Source organism: Mus musculus, chromosome 6, assembly GCF_000001635.26.
Source record: "Mus musculus strain C57BL/6J chromosome 6, GRCm38.p6 C57BL/6J".
Taxonomy (NCBI): domain Eukaryota; kingdom Metazoa; phylum Chordata; class Mammalia; order Rodentia; family Muridae; genus Mus; species Mus musculus.
In genome coordinates, this window is record NC_000072.6 from 33,298,698 (window position 1) to 33,325,967 (window position 27,270).

Sequence of the window (27,270 nt, forward strand, 5' to 3'; positions counted from 1 at the left end):
TTAAATCCAGTTAACATGTTTGATGCCGTCACATCTGAAGTCTACTAAGAAGAAAAAGTATGTAACAATTGTAAAGAAAATGAAGAAAGGAAGTTCTGAGGGAGGTATTCTTCATGTGACATTCATGTATATTATAATGCTACTCAAAGCAGAACACAGAGTGCAAGTAGAGACATTGCCAGGACAAAGTAGAGTTCTGAAACCAAGCTTACAATTCACAGAAATAAATTTAGATATCTTTCTTTTACATACAAAGTGTTCTAGCCAGATATAAAAATTATCTGATAAAACGTGGTAGGCATTAACAGACAAGAGTATGTGTGGAGCAGGCTTTTCTAAGCAATCAGACAATTCATAAATAATAATGTTAAATAATTTATCTATTTCAAAACTGAAAACATTTATAGTAAAGTGGAACAAAAGTTAAAACATAGACTTAAAAAATATGTAGTAAGGTTCACTTTCTAAAGTGTGAAACTACTCCTCAGAATAATAAAAGAGAAATGATGCAACTTTTTTTTTTTTTTTAAACAAACCTTAAATAGATACAGACATATCATGATTAGAGAAACCCAGACTTGAGAACTCAGGTATGGCCTTTTGATCATCAGACAGCCAAAGACATCCATAGCGTGCTATCTTGGTAAGAGTAGGAGAAATGAAGTTTCTTCTGTTTGGTTGAATAACCAATATGCCTTTGTAGGAAATAAAGTTTAACCATGAAATTCCATTTCTTAGTTCACATCCTATTTAAAATATTACCAGTTTATGAAAATATATATAGTAGGATGTTTGCTGTGACATTATTGTTAAATTCGTGTAACTAAGATTGGTGTAGTGCAGCATGCCTGAACTCCTAGCTATGTTAACTCTCTCTCAAGATCACACTCCATGGGGCACAAAAAGGGGCATCCCCCAATCCAACTTCCTTGCTCCTTACAAAGCTCAATACAGCTTTAATGCTTATCACAAAGACTATGGCTGAATGAATTATATGTTGTAACACAACAGCATAAAATGGATGACCTCTAGCATATAGAGAAAGACCTCTATATGCTTATTAGGTAAGATTTCCAAGATGTACTACGGGACCCTCTCAGAAATGATAGGTCACCCTGTGTGTATCCTGAGTCAGTACTTGCTTTGACCTTTCTTTTTTGTGCCTTCTCTGACATGTTATACTGGTAGAGAACACTGCAGAGCCTATGGGTTCGGTATCTATTTTTGTGTTCAAATGTGAAAAACATATTTTGGATTCCTTTGTGTTACTTGTTTTCTATTTTTCCTTTGCATTTTCACCTATTTATATATACGCTTTTGTTTTATCTTTCAGTTCTGTTTTTGTTTTTCTCTCTCTTTCTTTCTCTCTCTCTCTTTCTTTCTTCCTTTCTTTTTTCTTTTTTTTTTAAATTTAAACAGCTCAGCTCCACTTTTTTTATATTCTCTTCACCTTTGGTCTGTCATTTGAAGACATGACTCTACTTTTTCCTCAGTTTTTCTGACTTCTAAATCACTCCCTTTTCTTTCTGCATTTTCAGCTAGATCTTGGAATTATACAGAATTACTATGCTAGTGATTCCCATCTCATTATATCATCTCTGATGAATATTTTGCAGCTCAGTCTGATTTAACCAACTTTTATGAACATTTTTGATCTTCGACAGTTACTATAACAGGTGTTCTGTTATAGAGGTGACTATCTTAGTTATTAATTTTATAGTGTAAAGCTTAACTCACTTCCATCTGCCTTTGACAATCAAATCTACCAAATGAGCTGGACTGGGGAATTTTGTGATAGTTGAACACACACACACACACACACACACACACACACACACACACACACGTGCGCATGCATATATATATATATATATATATATACACATATATATGTATATACATATATTTACACACATATATGTATATACATATACACACATATATGTATATACATAAATATATGTATATACACACATACACACATATATAGACACACGCATATATAAATGTATATATATACACATATATATGCGTGTGTCTATATGTATATATGTGTGTGTGTCTATCTATCTATCTATCTATATATATTTATATATGGGTTCAAGTATATGTGTATATATATATATGTGAGTATGCACACATGCATATACATATATGTGTATATATATGGGTTCAACTATATGTATGTATGTATGTACACACACACACACATACACACACACACACATACTAATCCAAGGTTTCCAAGTTAGCAATTACAAATCTAAGGAGCAGAAATAGGCTGTAATTAAAAACAAATGTTTTACAAGCTAGAGGACTTCTAACTGGTCTTTTAAAAATATGAAAGAACATTTTTGATGGATTTGAGAATCTAACATGTATTGAAGAAGGTCCTAGCAAGGTGGGTGGTTAATTTGTGGCCAGAAAGTCCTTTGATAAATTACGGTGGTGTGGGATTTGGGTAAATTATGATGGCAGTTGGCTTTGGTTGTTATGGTGTAGTATAGGTCTGTCATCTTGCACAGTGTTGCTGTTTATGTAATCAAGCCCATATCACTCACAATTGATTATGATCACTCACAGTACACATTGATATGCATCAATAATTGCTGTGTTGTTTTCAACTCAGCTTTGGATGATTCTGTGTGGGGTAAAAATAAAAGTTATCATCAGTATTTAAAACATAGCTGCTATTCATATTTCTTTCAAAAGAAAACAATTCAGAGCATTCTTGTTAATTAGAAACTTCAGAGTCTTTCACTTATTTTCTTTTCTAAAATAACTCTCGGATTCAAAGACCTATGAGGAAATTAATTAATATCTTTTCAATTTCCTCTCTGATGCATGGTGAGAAGAGGCCTTTTCTTTTCTCTGTTTTGAAATGAAAGCTAAGGTCCATTTAATGTGCTATTCTGTAATAGCACCCACCTCTCTGTTGAGCTCCAAGACTCTAGTTGGTAAATGAGTAGGTGTAGAGTCTTTCTCTGACATTTTTGAAACCAAGTCCTTCCATAGAAATCTAAGAGAAACCAGGAGCAGTGGCACACACCTCTAACCTCAGCACTTGGGAGGCAGAGGCAGATGGATGTCTCTTTGAAGCTATCCTGGTCTACATATTGAGTTCCAGGAGAGCTGGAGCTGTCTTAAAAAACACAAGATAAAAAAGAAGTCAAAGAGAAACCCTAGAAATTATTTTTAGAGGTACTTGCCATTGAATTAGTGTTCACAGAGGAAAAAATTAAAGCCTAATGGAAAGTGTGTGTGTGTGTGTTTGTGTATATGTGTTGGAGACAAAGAAATGGAGGAAGGGAGGAAGGAATAATATTAGGTGTAAATGGAGTTTTTTAATAAATTGATTTTCTAAAAATTTGTTGACATTTGAAGGTCCTTCTGGCTTTGGTTATAAAGTTCAACAGCTATGTTTTTTAAAGTAGCAAGCCATTTATTACCCTGTATTTTTCAGAAACATATTTTTAGGTTAATATTGAGAAAATACTTGTAGATTGTGGTCTAAAGTGAATCCCTTGTCGTCTGTGTGGGTAGAAGTATATAGGTACCATCCTCTGCATACAGGCACTCCAGTACACTCTCAGTGTATATATACCATCATCCTCTGCACACAGGCACTCCAGTACACTCTCAGTGTGTGTATACCAGTGCCTGCACACAGGCACTCCAGTACACTCAGTGTGTACGTACCAGCAGTCATTCACAGGTACTTTTGTTAGACACTCAGTGTGTTAATACCAATATTCACATACAGGCACAACCTGTACTTGTTTATTTTTAGAAAGGCAGGCAGTATTCCAGCTATACATAAGTCTGTTTTCCTGCTCATTGATATTTTTATTTATTCTACTATACAAATAACTCCTCTAGTTCTTTAAATATTTATAAATGTATTTATTTATGTATGTAATTTTTCTGTCATTTACAGTGGAAATGAACTTTTTCAAAATTGCTTGGTAACAGCACTGTATTCCTCAGTGGTTGTACTATTTTTATGGACTGCATATCTTGGGACTAGGGATGTGTGCAGACCTCAGCTGCTTGTTGGGAATACCATGCAGGTAGCAGAGGAGTAAGAGTAAAACACTGAGAGTTCAAAGAGACATAGTGGTACATGACTGTAACTCAGTCTTCTGGAGACTAAGGCAGGCACTCGAGTTTGAGATTAGCTACATAATAGGACTGTTGGCACATTGTTCTTTTGTTTTTGTTTTTGTTTTTTTCAGCTATTTTATGATGTTCTTATTTCTCTACCTTCCTTTTAACCCTTATTGCACCCTAATTCTTCCAATCCCCCAACACTAGGTAGGAGAGAAAGAGTGCTAGAAGAGAAGGAGGATGTAGACCCCTATAGGCTATTGCCCACTGATTAGGGTTGTCAGATTCTTGGGGCAAGTCCAGTCTTCACTGTCTAGAATATCCAGAATTCCAGCAACCCAACAACAGCAAACGCAGCAGCAGCAGCAGCAGCAGCAGCAGCAGCAGCAGCAGCCGCCACCGCCATCACCGCCTCAGGCCCTCTTGGGGTTCTCTCATTTATACCCTTTCCTGAGTCCCCAGAATTCAACTATGTGCAGCTGGCAAAAATCACTCCCCTGCTCCCCAAGCACAATCCTAGTTCAATGCTGAGGACAGTCTGAAGCAGCCCCATGTCCCACAGCTGGGAGTAAAACAAAAACATAGTCATATGACATAACTGGGTTTTAAAAGAAACCAAAACTCTCACTACATAGGACCCCGTTTCAAAAACAACAACAGCAACAATGAACAACAGATTTTTGAACATACAGACAGCTGGATTTACTTAGAATGGCTTAGGTAATTATAAGCATGATGTTTTGTGTCCACAGAGAAGACATAGTTGGAACTAACTATCCCAGTTCACTTCCTATCACTTATGTACCTGAATTGAGCTTCACATTACTGGGAGTGATGGTGTCTACTGGAATGTGTGATGTTTGCTTTATCTCAGTCACACTTTCTAGTCAACACTGACACAGTGCCAGCTACTCAGACATCACAGAAGTTGTCTGGGTAACAGTCCCCATTCACCTTAGTCAATGAAAATGGAGAAGTTACTGACTACCATATTATCTGCAATTCCTGGGATAATGGGTCATACATCATTATCATGGAATAAGAGTACTATTAGTATAAGAGACAATTTTACTCTTTAGCAAAGTTTTTGTCCAAAAGTTTCTGGAATAATATTGTCCTTAGTTAGAAATACAGGGGTATAATACGCTCAGAGGTAATATTCTTATGTAGCAGGGGTTTGATTTCTAGCATTGTAAGGGAGGAGAAGGAGAAGGGGGAGGGGGAGGGGGAGGGGGAGGGGAAAGGAGAAAGGAGAAGGAGAAAAAGAAAGGAGAAAGGAGAAGGAGAATATATGTAACACTTAGACATAGTGCTTTGGTTCCAGAAGCATCATGGGAAGACAGTGGGGGAATATTGCAAAGGAGGAGGGTCTAGATTAGTGGTATGTGGGTCACCACCCCTTTGGAGGTCGAATGACTCTTTCACAGGGGTTGCATAGTAGATCTCCTGCATGTTTACACTATGATTCTTAGCAGTAGTGAAATTACAGTTATAAAGTAGCAACAAAAACATTTTATGATTGGGGGTCATCACAGCATGAAGAACTGCATTAAAGAATCTTAGCTCTAGGCAAGTTGAAAACTGCTGGTTTAAATGTTGTTCCCACTTGAATCTGTCCCCTCCATCTTGTCTGAAGTCTCCATGGGCTTGGTTTTTCACTTATCTTGTGCCTTCTCTCCCTTGAAAGAATTAATTTGTGAGTGATGTTACTATTACTGTGTTTTGGGCTGGAAGAAAGTGAGAACTGTAGCTTGTATTGTTGGGGTAGACTCAGAGAAACTTATGCTGTCCAGGCAATGTGGTTAGAGGATTGTTTACTTTGACCAGAGCTCAAGCTGTACTTGCTTTGACATTGCCCAGGTAATTATAAATTAAGAACTTATCTTGAAAATATAATTGCTGTTTATAAACTCTATATCCTCTCTAAGCAACTTATTTATTTTTACTAACTTCAAATTAGAGACTAGGCTTTATTGAAACCATAATGCTGAATGATTCTTTGAGGAAGTATTAAAGTCAGCCTTTATGGTGATTCTTGACTTGTCAAAAGTTATGAGTCTATTTTAGAGACAATGTTAACGTGTAAACTACTGAAAAATAAGTACAAAGTGATCTTGAAGAACATAAGTTTAAATGAGGCTTCAATACTATTAACCCTTCCCTCAGTTGTCATACCATAGTGTCACTGCAACTTTATTTACATATAAGAAATCTTTACTACAGGTACAAAGACGTTCAGATAGTTGCTTGGCATACTTTTATTATGTGATGACCGTTTAGACAGTCCACAGTATCCTTATAATAACTATGGTAAACAGTTGGGACTCTTAGAGGACATATTTAAACCTCCAGCTGTGGCAACTGCTGCATTATCAATGTACTTGGGAGGTGTTTGAAGTCACAGTGTAGAGTTCTGGGCAATAAATAGGACTTTTGTTGGTTTTGGAGAAAGTAGTAACAATTTCTTGCTTTCCCCACAGTTCTCATGGCAAAGATCCCTCTCCTGGTCCTCTGATTGATGTTTCAAACATCCCTACTCCACGCAAATTCCTTGATGCTTCTCAATATTCTGCTGCTGGAGGCTCAAGTGGTAAGTTAATTTTATTATGTGCCTCAGTCTTAGTATATTAGAAAGCCAGGCAAAGACTTAATGGTAGCCTGTGCTAGATGCCCTTTGGGACCTTCACAGGAAATAGATATAAAACCATTGGGTGGACCTGCTGCATTATTGGGGTTGAAAACTGGCAGCTCACTGGCCTGTGTGCAGATTCCAGCTTTGAATACATTTTATTTCAGTGGTACTGTTTTCTGAGCTGCATTTGAATGCTCTTTGGTAGAATGTATGCTTTTCTTTTTGGTTATAGTCTTATTGCTCCTGTTGATATCAGATGGCAAAAAAATAGAAACGAGTCTAAGCCATTTATAATGAACATGCCAGACAAGTTTCTTTTATTGGAACTTGAGTTCAAGGTGACTAACAAGAGCCAAAGAGAAGTAACATTGATTAGGGGTGACCAGGCTGCTTGCTTGACTAAGGAAGCATTCGGCTTTTGTTGTGTTTTTCAGGAATAGAATAAAGTTTGGTAATTGTCCACTGTCATGAGCACAGTTTTAAGGATGTTTCCTTTCTTGCACACAAGCATTCTGTCCTTGGCTATAGGCTGCAGACTTTAATCCACTGCTGCGTCCTCCTGCTGTTTGTGATGTTTTCTTTGTGTTCTTGTGTCTTTTGTGAGGCAAGGTATTTCTGTGTAGTCAGGGCTGGACTCACACTTAGAATCCTCTGTCTTAGCTTCCCAAGTGTGGCTGTTTATTTAGGTGTGTGCTTCTGTGCTTGGTGTTAGTGTCATCTTGCACAAACATCTGGCTTTGTGGCAAGTCTGAGGGATGGTAAAAGAATGAGCTGCGGAGAGAGCACAAGGTCAGGGTTAAACACACACCACCTCCAGGGGCTAAAAGGTCCAGTCTCAGTGTAGAGCAGTCTCAGGGAAGACATCACCAAATGTGCTGTATGAGCTGTAGGGAAGTATATACATTATTTTATATTTTTTCTTTTCTTTTGTTTATTTAGTTTCTAACTTTTCCTAAATCTTTAATATTAGTTGTTATTGTTACACCTTATAGAGGTTTGTTCTCAGTCTGTCTTTCAGATATAGGGTTGCCTTTCTTTGAGGTTTTGATACTTCTGTGAGGTATTGTAGAGTACAGAAGTATAAAATAAAATATACAGAGCTAGTTTTGGTTCCTACTTTACTTACCGTTTTTATAAATCGCCAATTATTTATATCTTTATGATTTTTAAGTAAACTATTCCAATATATTAATTTATGCCAGTGTTGCTGAGTCATTGTCCAAGTGAAATAAAAAATTTAATTGTTTATATAGAAATTATAGATCATTCCTTGTAAAATGAAAGTGCTATATACATTTCAAATAAACTGACAAAATTCCAAATATAGCTTGCCACATCTACTATGTTTAGTAAGGCAGCTGTTACTTTCTGATGAATGCTTTATTTTGTCAGTCCTAGAATTAACAATGTCATGTAGTGGAATTCATGTTCCCACAGTGACTATGGTGTTAATTCGGAAACTCTGGAAGAATCTCATGCTAGCTTAAGTGGAAGCTACATTTAGAGATATGTACAAATCTTTCTCTTTAGAAGGGTTTATTTCCTGGACTTTTTTGGATACTGTTGATCTCATGACTTTCCTATGAAAGGAGGAAAAGTTATAATATTGATTCATGTCAGTAACAGCATAGGCTAAGAAGCGTTTATTGCCTGCTATGTGCAAAGCAATGTTTTAAGTGCTTTACTTGAATAGCTGATATGTGAATTATTACATTTACATTTACAATTCTTCTTTCTTTCTCTCTCTCTCTTTCTCTCTTTCCAGTTACATTTACATGTATCATTGACATACAGGAAAACTGAGGTACAGCAAAGTTAATAATTGGCTTTAATTTACCGAGCTGATTAAGTAGCATCTGGATTTCAATGCTGGACCTGAGTTCTAGACTATATTTTTCAAATCAGTTTGTTGTTGTTGTTACAAGTAAACAAACTGCATTGTGTGTTCATTTTCTGTTCACAAACATGGCTTACCTAAAATAAATTTATTAATTATTTTACAGTTTTGTAGGTTAAAAATCTAGCATGAGCTAAGGGTATGGTTCAGCAGGTAAAGTACTTACTGTCTAAGCTTGAAGATCTGAGGTTGGTTCCTGAACACCCGTATAAAGCAGCAGCATGTTGCTGTATCTCCAGAGTGGGAGGAAGGGGCATGGAGAAGCAGATGCCACGGGCCCACTGCTTAGCATGTTTAGCCTAAAAAAGCAAGCTCCAGGTTTAGTGAGAGACCTTGCCTTAGAAAAATAAGGTGGTGAGCCATAGAAGGTGACATGTGATGCTGACCTTGCCCTCCATATGCACAAGCATGGGTGCACAAGTCTGCACAGTACATCCTAGCGTGCAGGATGCGGAAGTGGAAGGATCAGGAGTTCAAGGTCAGCCCAGGTATGAAGAAATTTCGAAGCTAGCCCAGGCTACATGAGATTAAAAACAAAACAAAACCATAATAGAAATCTCACTGGGCTCAAATCAAAGCATTCATAGGGCCATGTTTCTTATTGAAGGTTCTAGGGACTCTTTTTTCTTGTCTTTATCAGGTTCTAGAATTTGTCACTTGTCACCTTACAAGGCTTCTTTGTCTTTATTCAAAACAGCAATGGTGCTAGATGGTTCTTCCCTTGCCAAGGACCAGTCTTGACTTGGAGATGGGTTCTGAGAAAGGGGTGTCTGGGAGTGGTGAAAACAAATGACTTGAAGTCAAATTATGGATCCAAGCTGACAGCCTATGATCTGCTCGAGATGGCTTTTCAGATTGCTGTCTCTGTGTTCTGCTATAGACAGCTTTTCAGGCTGCATCCTGGCTCTGCTCTCATAGTTCATCTCTTGCAGATAAAAAGTCTAGTCTTTTATTTACATATCCATTTATTCATTACCCCAGGTTCCCTTTTGATTATCCCATGACTCTGCATCCTATGACCCCAGTCCTTTGATTCTTAGAAAGAGACCCCAAGTACAGATAGCTGAGTGGGACCCAGCCATGAAATTACCATTCCTAATGTGCCTGGGCCTGGACTTAAGCTCCCGCTGACCTTGAACTCAGGAATCTGCCTGCCTTTGTAAGCATAAACAAACAAGCAAACAAACAAAACCTCATCTAGGTGGGATCTTGCCCTGCCTTCACCACTTCCTCATTATCTTAACCCCCTTCCTCAGTATCTTTCTGACAAGCTGGCTCATAGCACCGCTGCCTGTGTTCCTTTAGAGTATGAAGCTCCTTATCCAATTTATAGTACATCCTTCTATTTTGCATAGCTGAGAAATTTATATGTTTCAAACTCATGTTTTCAGAGATCTTTCTCTCAGTCTTAAGGGCTGTCCTGAAGGTCACAGCATTGTACCATTTTGCTGTGACATTAGACACATCCTGGCCTCCCAGACTCATGCTGTCTCTAATTATCTTGGCGTGATTAACCTTGGCAGAAAAGACATCCCTGGAAGGAGGAACATGAAAATATGTACACTATTATACAAACAAGCCTTTCTCCCACAGCAAAGATGACACCCGTGGAAGCCCATGCCCTGCTGTCTCTGTTTCAGGGGCAGGAACCATGTCTTGCTGTCTCTTACATGCCAAACCAGACTTGATGTTCCTTTATTGTTTTTTTTCTGACCCACATTTTTTTATCTCTTCCTTCCTTTTTAAGGACACCTATGGTAGGATTGAGCCCATCTGGGTACTTCAGGCTAAAAATCTTTGACTTTAATGGTATCCATCTGTAAGGTCTCCTTTGCCATGTAGGATGGATGACCTACTCACAGGCTTGGGGACTTAGGCATGGATATTTGGAGATCCATCATTTGCTTACTGTACTGATTTTTTTTCTTAAGTTATCTTTGGAAACCAATGTGTGAAAAATTTGATGTTTTTGAAATTATGTGGTGATTCTTTTTAAGTCGTTGCCATTCTAGTCCTTAGACCTCTATTAATCTTAATCACATTATTAAAAGAGATTTTACAAGCAAAGAAGATACACATTATTGAGAGACTACATAAAACGTTACTAAGTACATATAAGAAGCTTGGAGCTGATGAAATATACCATAATAAAGGGCAGAAATTTGTCTGATTCTTGGTACTGACCAGCAAGTCTTTAGCATCTATTTGTGGAGTACCCTGCAAGTCAGCTGAGAAAGTAATAGACATTTTCAGCAGGGAATTTAACATAGGCTCTTAAAGCTCCCCTCTCATCTTGTGAAACAGTAGGATTGAGGGTGTAATCCATTAGAATTGACACTTTTATAGAGGAGGTTCCAGTAGGGAATCCCCAGGCAGAGCGGATTTCCCATTGGGGTGCCATAAATTAAGGTTGGAGGTGATTCCTGAGAATGTTCAGGTTATTATTAATTAAATGAGAATTCTGATTGCTTGTGAACAAGTCCTTTTGCAGATGCCTTATTTAGAGATGCAATTGTGACTTTTCTCTGAGAAGTTTTCTATCATAGTTTGTAAATGAAAGTTTGCAAATGGCATTTTGTTGTTCAATGGATGAAACAGTTCTGTGAGGTCATTTTAGGGCAGCTGCTATTGTTATTACCATTATGATTGTCATCTTTATAGTCCTTGCATTTAAGTGTGAGGTTATATAATTACATGTGTGTATGTGTTAGCTAGCTAAGTAAAGTACTTACTTAATTGCAAAATTGACAGAAGCAAGTAATATCAAAAGCCAAATAATTGCAATTTGCAATGCTTTTCTAATATATATTAACCAGATTATAAATATCATAATAAAGAGCAGAGTAGATAATGGAGAACTGAAAGAAAGACGGGTCTATACCTAAGATTGGTTATTCATCTGATAGAGTTAAGCAACTAGAGTATATGAGCTCGTGTTAATCAGTAAAACAAGCTAGTAGAATAAAGGGAAAAGATGAGCCTGCCCCTTTCTTAATGAAAATCTCATGTTGCTAATATGTAAAAATATTAATCAGCTATTATTTAAAAAAATCTTTTTACAAATATAGAAAGTGATTGCCCAGAGATCAAATGTTTGTTCTGGGTTCATCCAAGAAGGTCATGGTTGGAATTTGGCCTCATGCTGTTTCCACTCTTGTGTAAGGGATGTGTGTTGCCATCCTCTGTCTTGTCATTACAGTATTTTGTAACATATGGGAAAACTAATGTCTTATTTCAATGTAATAGTTTGTCTAAAGAATTAGGTAGAAAGATTGGGAGAAAAGCCAGCAATTATAGTAAAAATGTTGGTGTAAGCTTTTGGACTCCCAGTATATCCTTCCATTTGGCAAAGTGCCTTGGAACATTTTGACTGGGGAAGCACTCCAGGGTACACAGGCATTTCATTGTGACTTCTTGATTCATTTTGTTCATGTCCCACTGGGCTACTGTGATCATGACCATAGCAAAACTGGACTTTTCACTTTTGTCCCTTTTGGTGTAGCATAGGCCAATCGATAAAACCTAAAATAGACTGCAAATGTTTTTTTTTTTTTTTTTTTTCCCTCATTGCTACTGTTTTCTTGATTCGGATTTTACTTCATATAATCTTATCTGAAACTTAATATTTCTAATAATTGGAGATTTGACATTTAAGGAATTCTTTCAGTATGGAGTGTTGGGTTGTATGTTCCAATATAAGAGGACATGAACTACTTCCTCATAGAACTCACATGTATAAAACAGTGACGTTCTGGTTTACCAAAATAGCAGGGCACCTTTTCAAATTACTTCTGTCCTTAGTGAATGAAATGAGGAAATGAGCGTTCCTGGGTATGGGTGAAGAGCAGGTTTTTATTGGAGATATGAGGGAGTGAATATGACCCCCAGACTGAGCTGGACCACGAGGGGAGAGAGGTAGGGGGGAGAATGAGGGAGAGAGAGAGAGAGAGAGAGAGAGAGAGAGAGAGAGAGAAAGAAGAGGACCAAGAAGGGAGCCAAGAGAAGAACCAGGAAACCACCTGCCAGGAAGTGAAACTGGATGAAGGGAAGGGAAGGGAAGCCCTAGGACTAGAGAGATTTAGGCTTGGGGGTAGAGTGAGGAGAGCTGAGAGGATCCCCTGGTACATAGTGAGTCTAGAGGCCAGCATGCACTCTTCTCTCCCTCTCCATCTCCTCCTCCTCCTCCTCCTCCTCCTCTTTCTCTTTCTCCTCCTCCTCCTCTTTGCACCTAAAACTTAGAAACCAGTGGAGACAAACTGTTGAAACAAGGCAGTCTCCCCACAGCCGTGACACTGCTCCAGTTAAAAAAACGGTAACATGAAAAGTCTGAGAGTCATAGTTACCTATTTGTCCCCAGTTTCTATGGGACTTGACACTTAGGTTAGGGACTTCAATGGCGTTTCAATCAAATATTTCACTGTCTCTCTTGGTCTGGCTGATTTTGTTTAGGATTATCCTTCGTTCCTTTTGTATTACTCTTATTAAATGTCTGTGTTGACGTCTATGATTAGTCATGAGTATAACTTGTATGAAAATATAAAGGATGCCAGATAGAATGGTAAATTAGTGACCATGTTTTATTTAATTAAATACATTTACTACAAATATTATAATTAAGAAGAGATTACATGATTCCTATCTTAGAGATCAGTGCACCCATTAACCTCTATGTCCCACTAGGTTAATTACGTCCTTCTCCACCTGCTTTGTTTTGTAAATTATGGAATATCCATTATGCAAAATGATGGCTTTCATGTTAACCTTTTCATAAAATCATGACATATGTTTGAACATGGTCAACTCCCCACTACCTTCTCTCCCCTTCTTTGCTCCTTCCCATGGTGTCCCTCCTCTCGACAGAGTTTCCCTCCCCTTCCACTTTCATGTTTTATAGCTGTCTTTTAAAATGCACGTAGAAGAGAAAACATGTGGCATCGTCTTTCTGCGTTTGACTTTTTTTCTTTATGTAATACGATTACGTCTTGTTCCATCCTTTCCCTTTCAAAGAACGTTGTCTTGGTCTTTAGGGGTGAGTACAACTCCATCATATGTATGGACCACATTTCTACTACTTGGTGATGAGTAATTTAGGCTAGGGTCTTTTTTTACATCTTTGTAAATCAGATGGCTGTAGATACATGAGCTTATTCCTGGACCCGCCATTCTGTTTTGTTATGTGTGTGGGCCACTGTTATGCTGTTTTTGTTACTGTTGCTCTGTAGTGTAAATTGAAGTCAGTATTGTGATATCCCCAGTGTCACCCCTCCCCTGAGGTTTTGGCTTTTTTTTTTGGTCTATTTGGGGTTCTTTTGTGCTTCAGTATGAGTTTTACGATGTTTTTCCACCTTCTGTGAAGAGTATAATTAGAATTGGATTGAGGTTGTATTGAATCTGCAGCTTGCGCTTGTTACTACCATCATCTTTACGTTATAAATCTACTAATCCATGAGCTTCGGATGTCTTTCCGTTTCCAGTGTACTCATCAATTTCTTAAAGTGTTCTTTATTGTAGAAATCTTTTACCTCCTTGGGTACATTTATTCACATTTCCTTTCTACTTGTATTGAATATTATAAACTTTCTTTGACTTCTGTTTTAGTATATTTGGTATTGGTGTATATAGGAGGTACTGAATTTTGTATGGTGACTTTGTGTCCCGTGACTTTGCTGAAAGTACCAGATACAAAGACTTTCTTGTGGAGTGTTAGGGTACTTTAAGTGTAGGATAGTGAGGTTTGTAAACAGGAGTACTTTTGCGTCTTGCTTTCCCATCTGTGTTCCTTCATCTTTAGTTAGCCCAAGGAATCAAACCTTGATTTGAATATGCAGGGACATGTGGACACCCTTGTCTCATTCAGTGTAATATAAGCCATTTCTTGCTTTTACTATTCCTAGTTTCTTTAGGGCTTTTCTCATGGAGGAAGGTTGAACTTTGCCAAAGGGTTCTTCTGTGTGTTTTGAGATAATGCAGTGACTTCTCTCCTTAGACCCCTTTATGTGCTGTTTACCCTTATGGGTTTGAATATGGTAAAACCATCTCTTCATAAAACAAACTTGGTCATAATATATACCTCTTAATGTGCTCTTGGTTTTTGATTTGCAAGAATTTTATTGATAAATTTTGTGTCTGTGTTATCTGAGAAATCAACTTATATTTGCTTTGTTTTTATTTTGTCTTCATCTGGTATTATTAGCATAATTCTGACATTGTAGAATGAGTTCAGGAGTATTCTTCTTCCCTGTTTTTGTAAAGGAATAGTTTGAAAGACATTCGTGGTAGTTCTTTAACATCCTTGAGTAGTGAATTCAGAATTTTTTCTTGGGAAACTCTTGCTACTTGAATCTTTTTTTTTTTTTTTTGGCTTTTCGAGACAGGGTTTCTCTGTGTAGCCCTGGCTGTCCTGGAACTCACTTTGTAGACCAGGCTGGCCTCGAACTTAGAAATCTGCCTGCCTCTGCCTCCTGAATGCTGGGCTTAAAGGCATGCGCCACCATGCCTGGCTTTACTACTTGAATCTTATTATTAGTTATCAGCCTGTTTTTTTTTTTTTTTTTCTTCTTCTTTTTTTTTCTTTTTTCTTTTCTCATATGTGTGAAGACTTTTTTTCTAGAATTTCCTTCTTTTTTTTTAAATTTAGGATTTCAAAGAATTCTATAATCATTTTTTTCAGGATTTTATTGGTATCTGTGGTAATGTCTTGTTTTGCTCCTAATTATATTTCTTTGAGTTTTTTTTTAAATCTTTTTTTTTCTATAACTAACTGTGTCTCATTGCTTCTTAATGTTTATACTTTAGTCTCCACGTCATTAATTTTTGCACTGTTCTTTATTTTTTCTGTCTACCTATTTCAGGATTGGTTTATTCTCCTGTTTCTAAGGCCTTAAGGTGTGTTTTTGGCATTTGCTTTGTTGTCTCTCTTACTTTTTAATGTAAGATCACATAGCTATAAACCATCCTCTTATAACTGCTTTAATGTATTGCAAAGGATTTGCTAAGTTGTGGTTTTGTTTCCTGTTGATTCTAGGAATTTAAATTTTTCTCTCTGATTTCTTCAATATCTCATGATTATTCAAGAATGTATTAATTAATCGCTATGTGTTTAAATCGTTTCTCTTATTATTGGCTTCTAGGTTTTTCCACTATGATCTTATTAGATACAAGAACTTATTCTGTATTTGTTAATAATGTTTTTGTGGATCTGTCTGTGTTCTATTTTGAAGAACCTTCTATAAGCCAGTTCTTGCTTTTACTATTCCTAGTTTCTTTAGGGCTTTTCTCATGGAGGAAAAGCCTATAAAGAGTCTATAAACTGCTGACTCGAATCTGTTTTCCATTTTTCCTTAACTGTTGGATGGAACAAAACTGTAGATATCTGTTAAGTGCATTTGCTCTATGATGCTGTTTAGGGCAGAAATGTCTTTGTATGTTCTACCCAAACATTATACTTTGGTATTGAAGCCCCTGCTATTAGTATATTAGGACATATCTGTTCCCTTATATGAGCAGTATTTGTTTTGTGAAATAAAGTTCACCAACATTTGGTGATTACATACTTATAATTTTTTATCTTCTTTAAATAATATATGTATTTGTTTATATATGTATGTGTGCATGTATGTATATTGCCTCTATGAATGTATGTTGCTAGGTATATTGATTATTGTCATTACTTTCAGTCTGGGTCTTTTAAGAAAGTTTGTAGGGCTCATTGGCTTTCTCTGTGTGTATGTTGGTAATTCTGTTTTAGAATGGATGTGTTTTTCAGTTCTTTCCTTTTTCTCATTTACTTTGTAAAATAACTGTCCTGCTGGTCATTCTTCTCTTTGAGATGATCAGATAACAGTAAAAATAGTGACTTGACAACACACCAAATATCAAAATGTAGGAAAAAGCTGTCAAGTACTTCTATATTTCCAATAAGGTTAGCATGTTAATGCATTAGGATGCTAGTAGGGTACACTACCAATTCAAAGATTATTCAAACTAAAGGTATTAGTGATTAAGAAATGAGAAGAGCAAGGATAGGGAAATGGAAACAATTACAACAGGAATGGAAGGGGAGTGAACTGAAAGGCGCGTGGTGGTTGGAATATGCTTGGTCCAGAAAGTGTGGCCTTGTTGAAGTAGGTGTCGCTTTGTTGGAGAAAGTGTGTCACTGTAGGCTTGGGCTTTTAGACCCTCATCCTAGCTGCCTGGAAGCCAGTTGTCTTGTAGCTGCCTTCAGATGAAGAGGTAGAACTGTGTTCCTCCTACACTGTGCCTGCCTGGATGCTGCCACACTCCCATCTTGATAATAGACTAAACCTCTAAACCTGTAAGAGAGCCTCAATTAAATGTTGTTCTCACAAGAGTTGCCTTGGTCATGGTGTCTGTTCTCAGCAGTAAAACCCTAACTACGACAGACAGAACGGTCATAATGACAACCCAAGGACACAGACACCAGAATAAAGTAAATAAAATTAAAATGACATGGCAGCAGTCAAGAGTCTTCTTGCTGGTGTGAACAGTTTCCTGTATGCCCAAGGTTCTTTTCTGTAGTTTATTCTAGGGGTGGAAAAGCAGCTGTTTTTCTCTCTGGGGTTGAAAATGGTTAGATAGAAAAGTACTGTTTGTTTATGAATGACAGATCTTTACCTCAATTGGTTACCTTTCTCTTTTACCACAGATGTGATTCTTGTTTTGAAATTGTTCTTTATTTTTCTTACATGTTTTTATGTTTACTGTGTGTATGCATGTATATGTTGTATGTATGTGAATCTATATGGTTTATATATTTATATATTTGTATTATTTATATGGGTAGAAGATGTACAATTTTCTTTTAGGCTGAACAAGTTGTATAGAATGATATATCATCCTTTATCTTGGATTTTTCTATTCAATATAATATTTATATTTTTTAAATCATATAACAGTATAGCTCTGATCGATTGTTTTGGCTACTATTTATTATTTCTGTATTTAACAGGTCACAGTTTATCCATTAATTATATATAGGTAAAGAATATGTTTTTCACTGTTAATCTTATAATAGAGACTGGCAGGATGGCTAAGTGGGTAAAGATGCTTACCATGTGAGTTTGGCAACCTGAATTTATTCCCTGGGACACATGTAAAGGTAGACGGAGAAAACCAGCCCCACAGAGTTGTTTTCTAGCCTTCACACGTGCACCGCAGCACACATGGTTACACACACCTCACACACACACACACACACACACACACACACACACACACAAACACACAAGTAATAATAATAATAAAAAATATTTTTATAAAGTAGAGCTTCCCAATCACTGATCTCTTAGCTTCTAGTGTAACTGAGAGCCTGACTCCTTTAGTCATTGGTGTAGTCAGAATCCCAGGTCCGTGACTCCAGGTATGAACCCAGTACCCAGTGGTGTTATATACTTCATATGTGGTTTTATTTTCCATATGTGCATGATGCCCAAAGATAAGGAAACCCCACTCTTCCAGTATGTGTATTTGCTTATATAAATATGGGAATGTTGGACATTTTAAAAAAATATACATTTAACTAATACAGAATATACATATACACACATATATTCATTCAGCTTAAACATATATTCCTCAAAAATTGTCATTTTTGTAAAGTGGAAAAATTCATGAACATATTTTTGAATTTCTTTCCCTCTCGCCTTTCTCCCTGTCTCCTTCTCTCCCTCTTCTTTCTTTACTATTTTGCCATGAGGTTTCCCTGTGAAGTCTTGGCTGACTTTGGTCTCTGTTAGTTGATCAGGCTGACTTTGAACTTGTGTTGATCATTCTGCTTCCATATGGGATAATAGGCATGTGTTTACCATGCCATGCTCCCGTCGCTGTGAAAGGTGACTTTACCAAGGTGGCTAGATGGCTCTACATAGTGATGATTTCTCCACGGTCACTTTGCTTCTTTCCTTTAGATTTTAATTTTCACTTGTCTGGTAGGTGCTGGTAGGCAGGTATGTTTTTAATGGGGTTGAGAGCATCTTTCTGTAATTGGGGGCACCTCAGTCTTTTTTGCCCACTGCCAGTGTTTGCTTAGTTTCCTGGGCAAGGATACTCATCTCCTTCTGAGCGTGGATTGCTTGCACACACTTGGTAGCTACAACTTCCCCTTATGTTCTTATTATAGCAATTAATGATCTTATTTTAAAGTTGCTAAATTTGCTATTTACTTATTCATTTATTTTTGGAATTTGTATTCTTGCCTTAAAAATTTTGTTCATATAAGAACAAATAAATTTGTCCATATAAGGGTGTCAGGATTTCAAATGTTTTCTTAATATTTTTTTGTAGACTTGCCTTTTAAACTTGAAGCTATTTGGAATGTGTACTGGCTGGTATTGTGTGTCAACTTGATACAGGCTGGAGTTATCACAGAGAAAGGAGCTTCAGTTGGGGAATGCCTCCATGAGACCCAGCTATAAGGCATTTTCTCAATTAGTGATCAAGGGGGAAAGGCCCCTTGTGTGTGGGACCATCTCTGGGCTGGTAGTCTTGGTTCTATAAGAGAGCAGGCTGAGCAAGCCAGAGGAAGCAAGCCAGTAAGGAACATCCCTCCATGGCCTCTGCATCAGCTCCTGCTTCCTGACCTGCTTGAGTTCCAGTCCTGACTTCCTTTGGTGATGAACAGCAGTATGGAAGTGTAAGCTGAATAAACCCTTTCCTCCCCAACTTGCTTTTTGGTCATGATGTTTGTACAGGAATAGAAACCCTGACTAAGACAGAATGCTTTAAAATTTATTTCATTGGGAACTACTTTTTGTTGTTTTCTTATGAGTAACCAATTGTTCTAACGTTTTGTGATAATATATCCTTTGCTTATTGACTGAAAATGTTTTAAGTTGGCTTCTTCTTATAGTTTTAGGTGATATAAAAATTGTATACAGTGTAAAGAGCCGCAAGGATTTTTAATCAGCCAGTCTTTTGTTCTATTATACCATTACCTCTCTGGACTATCGCCATACTGTTTTCATGGTTGTAGTTTTGTTTATTTTAATAGCTGGCAATGGAATTATTGACTTCTTGCTCATCTTCAAAATTAGCACGGCTTTTTATGGTCCTGTGCTCTTCTTACATTTTAGAACCAAGATGTAAGTTTCTATTAAGAGTCTTTTAGGATTTTGGCCAGCAATTAATTTAATTGATAGGATTAGGGAAAATGCGTCTTCTCACCCATAAGCTTGAGACAACGTTCTTTAATTTTATAGATCTTAAGTGTCTTGTTCATCTTTTATTAGGTGCTCCTGGAGCTCTTTGTTTTTATTGATTGCTTTGAATGATTTTTTTTTTCTGTTAAATTTTCTATTTTATTATATTCCTGGGAGGCTTGAAAAATTTCATGTTCCACTTCAGACCGTCCGTAGAGCTGGTTCTAAGGTTGTGAGAACTGCGGAGCTGGTTCAGTTTCTAGCAGGCTGCAGCACTCAGGGACTGAGCCTGCCCCAGCACTGCACAACATAGTACAGCTGGCTCTCGGGGCCTGGGTGTGGGTGAGCAGCCCGAGGACCTGAGAGCTGAGCATTGGATGAGCACCGAGCATTGGGTGTGCGAGCTGGGGCAGCTGGAGAGCTCGCCCTGGTGGTAGGAGTACGGGAGAACTGGTGGGCTGATAAACTCAGCTACTCCCCAGGCCCAGATCCGAGGCTCTGAGATGGCGCACCTCAACTTGTACCTCACCTATGAACTACTGGAGCATTTGTCTAAAGCTGCAGCTTCCAAGACAAGATGTTTTCTATGCTTCATTCATTCATTATTTTCGTTTTCTGTTTTCTTTTCAGAGGGCATTGCCAGAGCAGATGACAGACAGGAAGGAGGAGATGAGTGGGATTGGGATGCATGATGTAAAACTCACAAAGAATCAATACAAAGTTAAAAAAAATTCTTTCCATGTTCATCTTGTTTATTACAATTTGCTGAGTTATTTTAAAAGCCCTATAGTTATCTGAAGAATAAATTTGTAGATTTTCCCTTAATTTTGAATGTAAACAATCATAGTTTTTATAACTAAAAATAGTTTATCTCTGTTTATTAAAATTGAAATCTTATTTGTCTTACATCTTTTTTTAATCTTTTGTTTATTTTACTTGGCAGGAAATATAATTTTGAGTGATGGAAAAAGTCTTTCTCTCTCTTTTTTTTTTATTAAGTATATGTGTGTGGATTTATCCATGTGTGTTTGCACATGTGTGCATACTTGTACCTGTGGGCAGAGACCAGGATTTTGAGTGTCCTCCTCTATTGGTCTGTACTTTATGCCCTTGAGACAAGGTTTCTCATGAAAAGTAGAGCTCATCATTATTCTGTCTGACGGCCTGTTTATCCATCCATTCAATCACGGTTTCAGATGGCACAGTCTAATGTGATGAGAAGGCATGGCAGATGGCAAAGGTCTGGTTTGTGACCATAGGAGCTTGCAATATGGCATCTTGGTTGATCAGGACCTAGAGAGCATGGTTGCAAGTGACTCTTGAGTATAGTCTTCAGAGTCCTGCTAAATGTGACCCTCATCTCCAGCCATGACACCTGACCCCCATCCCCCAATTCACAATTTACCCAGATAGTGCCAACAGCTGGACCTGAGGTATTCAAACAAGTGAGCCTTTGTGGCTGTTTAACATGACAGCCTCTGGTGTTTACATTGTTGGTGGCTAAGCAGAGGTTCGCTCACCTTTCTTCCTGACTTGGCACTGGTTGAAGAGGATGAAACCTCTTTTTCCTTGTAGATGGGCGTCTTAGCTAGGGTTTCCATTGCTGTGAAGAGACACCATGACCAAGGCAACTCTTACAAAGGACAACACTTAATTGGGGCTGGCTTATAGGTTCAGAGGTTCAGTCTATTACCATCAACACAAGAAGCATGGCAGCATCTAGGCAGGCATGGTGCAGGGGATGCTGAGAGTTCTACAACTTGATCTGACTGCATCCAGGAGAAGACTGGCTTCCAGGCAGCTAGGACAAGGGTCTTAAAGTCCATGCCCACGGTGACATACCTACTCCAATAAGGCCACAACTACTCCAGCAAGGCCACACTTCCAAATAGTGCCACTTTCTGGGTCAAGCCATCCATCCATCCATCCATCCATCCATCCATCTTTCTATCTATCTCAGCTAGGTTTATCACAGTACAGGATGTTCCAGGCAATGTCCTGTCTGTTCCAGCTCTTCCCCATTGCAGTGCTGTGATTAAAGCACCTGCGAGGGCACTTCTAGGTTTTTGTGTAGACGATAGGGAGCCAAATTCATACTGGCTCAACTATATCTATAAGTCATCTCCTCACACCCTTCTTTTAGTGACTCATTTTTTACTTGGATGTAGACTGTATCTTTTAGACTTTAAGCTTAATCTTATAGTAACTCATATGCTACAGAGATATTTTAACTTTACCATTGCCCATTTTCCCTTATTGTTTCATATATATCATTTATTCCAAGCTAATCCTTGTGGTGAACTTCTAAAAGATAATTTGCAAATCCGTATTTTCTTTTTTTCTATTCATAGTACATGAAGAAATGGAATTCTGTAGTGATAAAGTACTGTCCTCCTGCATTTATTTATTTATTTATTTATTTATTCACTCATTCACTCAACCTTTAAGTAAATGCCATTGTCATGGGTTTTATTCTTACCTACATTCCAGAAGTGCAAGTCATGTGGAGTTTACCCACTATTTACCCTGGCCACATCTGCCAGTTAGCAGTCTCTCTAAGGATCTGTGGTTCCTTTTCTTGGAAATAATAATTTTCAAATTGAGATCTGTGCTCTAGTTGTACACGTTCCTATTAGTGTGTGATTGCTGTACTCCCTCTCAGATGACAAAAGTAGAAAGCATATCTGTCTATAATGGATATATATGTGTGTTTATATTTACATGTGTACATGTGCTCATATGTAAATATATATATGTATATACACACATATATAGATCTGTATCTATTTATTTCTCTGTATGGGTATATACATTTATATTAAAGCATGAGTTTAATTACAATTGAAGTAAACCCACTTCAATTCCGACTTTTCCTTTTCTTTTATTTACAATGGTGAGGTACCTATTTTACATTTTAATTTTTCAAATAATAATTTATGCATAGGTTAATTTCAGAATTCCTTTGAAATTCAATTCATGACAGTGAAAATAAATTTATTATAATTTAAAAAATTTTTTCAATTTTTTATTAGGTATTTTCTTTATTTACATTTCAAATGCTATCCCTAAAGTCCCCTATACCCTCCCCCAACCCTGCTCCCCTACTCACCCACTCCCACTTCTTGGCCCTGGTGTTCCCCTGTATTGGGGCATATAAAGTTTGCAAGACCAAGGGGCCTCTCTTCCCAATGATGGCCATCATCTACTACATATGCAGCTAGAGACACGAGCTCTGAGGGTACTGGTTAGTTCATATTGTTGTTCCACCTATAGGGTTGCAGACCCCTTCAGCTCCTTGGGTACTTTCTCTATCTTCTCCATTGGAGGCCCTGTGTTCCATCCAATAGCTGACTGTGAGCATCCACTTCTGTGTTTGCCAGGCACTGGCATAGCCTCATGAGAGACAGCTATATCAGGGTCCTTTCAGCAAAATCTTGCTGGCGTATGCAAAATTAATTTATTAACTTTAATGTAAGGGGTTTTATTATAGGTTATATGGCTTAGAGTATGTATTACTTTAAAAATTATTTATTTATTTATTTATTTGGAAAGTGTTTTCCATAGAATATATTTGGATCATGTTCATCCCACTCCCAACTAATACCATTTCCTCGAACTTCCCTATCTGCTCAGTTTTATGTTCATTCTTTTTTCCCCTCTGTCTCCAAACAAAGCCAGAAGCCAAATGCAACCCACAAAAATGAAGGTGAAAATCAAAACAATCATAAAACCTGTAAGACAACCACCAATAACAAGAAAAATGCCCCCAACAAAGCAAAACAAGGAGTCAAAAAGATAAAAAAGAAAAAAAGAAAGACGAAGAAGGAAAGGAAGGAAGGAAGGAAAAAAAGGAAGAAAGAACGATAGATCATGGAGTTTATTTTGTGGGGCTCATCCTGGAGTGTGGTTGATGTACCCAGTGACACTCCATTGGAAAACCTTTTCCTTTTGCTAGAGTATATTGCAACTAGCATTTTGGTTAGGAGTGGTACCCTGTGTGCACTTGCCCTCTTGTTGCTGGGATCCTGTCTGGCTTGCACTTGTGCAGTTCTTGTGCATTCTGCCAGACTCTGTGAGTTCCTGTACGCATCAGTTCTGTTCTTTCTGGAGTACACTGTTTACTTGGAGTCATCCATCCCCCCAAGCTTAGAGGGGTTGATGAAGACATTCATTTAGGATTGAGTGCTTCCAAGTCTCTCATTCTCTGCACACTCTTAGTTGTTAATTTTCATTGACTTCGTGAAGTTTCTCTGATATTGGTTGAACTGTTAAGTAGGTAAAGCAGATTATAATTAGGAGCCTCTTGTATTGCATGCTCTATGGCTTAGGGTATGTATGAATTACTTTTCTATTGGTGTGATCAACACTAAAGACAAAGGGAACTTGGAGAGGGAAGGGCTTTGACTTAAGCTCTAGAGGTAGGTACAAGAGTCTCTCGCCATCACAGTGAGGAAGTGTGGCAGCAGGTGGTCATGGTGAAGGGAGCATGGAGAACTTATGTCCTGAGCCCCAAACAGGAAATAGAGACAGCAAACTCGAAATGGCAGGTCTCCAGTGACACACTTCCTCTAGCAAGGTCACACATACAACTACTTAGCAGTGCCACCACCTGGCCAAGTGTGGACTTCTGCCCCATGTGGACTGTCCTCATTCAAACTCTCACATTTGTTTGCAAGCATCGGAAGCTACTTTTTATTTCACTCCAGTTCCTTTGCATCAGTGTTTTCTCTCATATACTTTGGTTTATTTTATAATCATGTGAACTATACACAAAACATCCCAACTGTATAAAAGTACTTGGGTGGGTGTCTCTTCTCAAGACATCACTATCATTTATGCCTCTCTTGTTAATCCAATTTAATTTCTCCTTTATCTTTTTTTTTTAAACAAACAATTAGACAAACATATCTTTTCTCATGACCCTTCTTTCTTCTACAAAAGGTAGGATATTCTCTATAGTTTGGTATTTCCACTTCAGCATATCTGTTGGAAATTCCTCTGGCAGGAGTGCAAAGGAAACTTGAGTATCTGTTGTCACACTCTTGACAGCGCTTTGATCCGGAAAACTTAAAAGGGAAACCAACTCAGGAGTCCAACCTGTGTGTAGGGCGTTTCTGTTGTAAGCTTTACATCTCTTCTATTCTGCTTAAAATCCTGTGAATGCTCTACCATCACAGTGTGTAAGTTCAGTGTGTTCTGTGTGTACAGTGCCGTGTGGCTTTCATCTTTCAGAACTGAGTGTCTGTACCTGAGTGTATGCATCAGCTGCTCTTTCCCCCTCTCCTTCATTTCTGGCAGCTAGCATTGAGTTTCTGGGAATTTGACTATTCTGTGCACTGCGTATCATTGGAATCACAGAGCTTGTACTTTGTGACCAGCAAGTCTTGCTCAGCATAATCTGTTAAGGTCAAGCCAAATTGTAACGTGTGTCAGAACGTCCTTCCTCCTCAAGGCCAAACACTTGCATTGCTGAGATGCTAATGTGTTTGTCCACTCACATGTTGACGGACACTTGGGTTGCTTCTAGGTCATGGCATGGCAACAGTGTGGTGCTGTAAACATTTTCTTTATCGTCCTATTAGGTCTTTGGAATGTGTATCCAGAAGTGGAGATGCTGGATCATAGGATGAGTCTGTGTTTCCGTCTTTTGAGAAGAGCCTCATGTTTTCACTGCAGTTACACGTGTTTGTTCTGATCACCAGTGCATATGGGCTCTGTTTCTTCACACTTGTCATTTTCTGTTTCCCTTTCTGATAGAAGACATCTTAATTGGTCTGAGGTTATATCTGATTGTAGTTTTTAATTTGCATTTCCCTAATGATTAGTGATGTTGAGCATCTTTTTATGTGCTTGCTGCCTATTTGTTTGTCATCTTTGAAAAATGTTTACTCATGTCCTTTGCCTACTGTGTAATTGGGTTATTTGTTCTCTTATTATCAAATTGTGTTTCTTATTTTAGATATTAGCTCTTCTTTAGAGATATGAATTTCCAGTACTTTCTTGTGTTTGAGAATAGATTGCCTTTTTATTATGTTGGCTGTCCATTGTGGACCTTTGCTCAAATTTTGATCATGTTCCATCCGCCCTCCCTTTTTCGCATGTGTGTATGGTGTCAGATGTAGGGAATGCTTGTCAAAAACGTTTCTGAGGCGTTTGTCCTGTCTTCACCTACGAGTTGTATCATTGTGATCTTATGCTTTAATGCTCTGATCTATTTAGAGTAACTTATTGTGTATAGTAATAGCTGAGGACATGTGTCTGTAGTTTAGGAGGTGTGTAGAGTCATCCTTTAGCAGAATAGTCCATGCTGGCTTCCCATTACCTCTGTGTGTGTGTGTGTGTGTGTGTGTGTGTGTGTGTTGGTGGGGGGAGGGTCTTGTTTCTCAGCAGCCTTCCTAACATAACACTTGCCATGCTTTTCACTGTTTTAATCTATCTAATAGCTAAATAATCCTGCTTTGAGCAGCTGGGCTGAAGTCACCCCCTGCCTTAGCCTTCTGAGTACCTGGTTCCACAGACCATGCTGATATAATCTGCTAGATTTTCGTTTTAGTTTGAGATATTTATTAGTTTCACCTTGATATGTTTTAGAGTTGGTTATTTTGGTTAGATTTTCTCTGATACCCTATGGCCTCTTTTGTAAGTTAAAAAAAAAATTAAAGAAAGTTTCTGGTAAAATCTTGGTTTGTAATTTTATATGAGTTTGTTTTAGTTTTTGTTTCTGTCTTTCTCACACCAAGGTTAGTTCTTTTTTTTCTGCCTTGTTTTCTTTTAAATCTACTTTCTCTTTTATCTTTTTAATCTCTTATTTCTCCCTACATTTTCTGAATCATTTTTTATGAAATGTCTTTTTAATTTTCTCATGGATATTTTAAAGTTTTTTTTTTTTTTAAATATCTGCAATAATTGTCTTTTTCTTTCACTTTTTTCCCTGACTTTGGTCATTTTTCATATCTCCTTATATTTTTCATGTTTACATATAGATTTTTAGTTTTTGGCAAAAGGTAGCTTTTCATATCTTTTAATTTTTATTTGAGTATATCAGTTGCATTGAAGAATTGCCTTCTTGTTTTCTTGTGTATCTTTTTAAATTTATGTATATTCATGTTTGCTGGGGTTTTTGAATGTCTTATGATATGCTAGTTCATACTCCTCTTCTCTCTCTCTCTCTCTCTTTCTCTCTCTCTCAGTATAGAATACTTTAAAGACTTTTCAGTTCATTGGCTCCCTCTTCTGTTAGTATAACAAAGTCCAGATATGTTATTTTTTTAAAAATTGTTTTGGTAGTTGGAAGGTAGTGGAAGATGATGGACTCTATAGAGTCGGCCCCTGGCTTCCACTTGACAATATAAAGGCAGGGTGGAGTATGAGACACCAATTTCTTGGAGCACAAATGTTATTATTTTTATTTATGGTTGTTTTGAATTTGGAGCGATTTGTATTTTCAAGCTATTACATTGGTGGTCTCACAGTTCACA

The 27,270-nt window shown here is 37.6% G+C and overlaps 1 protein-coding gene across 3 annotated transcripts in view; it reads left to right on the top strand.

Moving 5' to 3' along the window:
• The window catches only part of Exoc4 (exocyst complex component 4), a 724,890-nt gene that overhangs the window by 49,608 nt on the left and 648,012 nt on the right, over nt 1-27,270 (top strand). For all 3 annotated transcript variants that reach the window (XM_011241262.1, NM_009148.4, NM_001347089.2), the window contains exon 5: nt 6,588-6,697. In XM_011241262.1, coding sequence (XP_011239564.1) covers nt 6,588-6,697 — 110 coding nt within the window. The remainder of the gene's footprint in view (nt 1-6,587; nt 6,698-27,270) is intronic.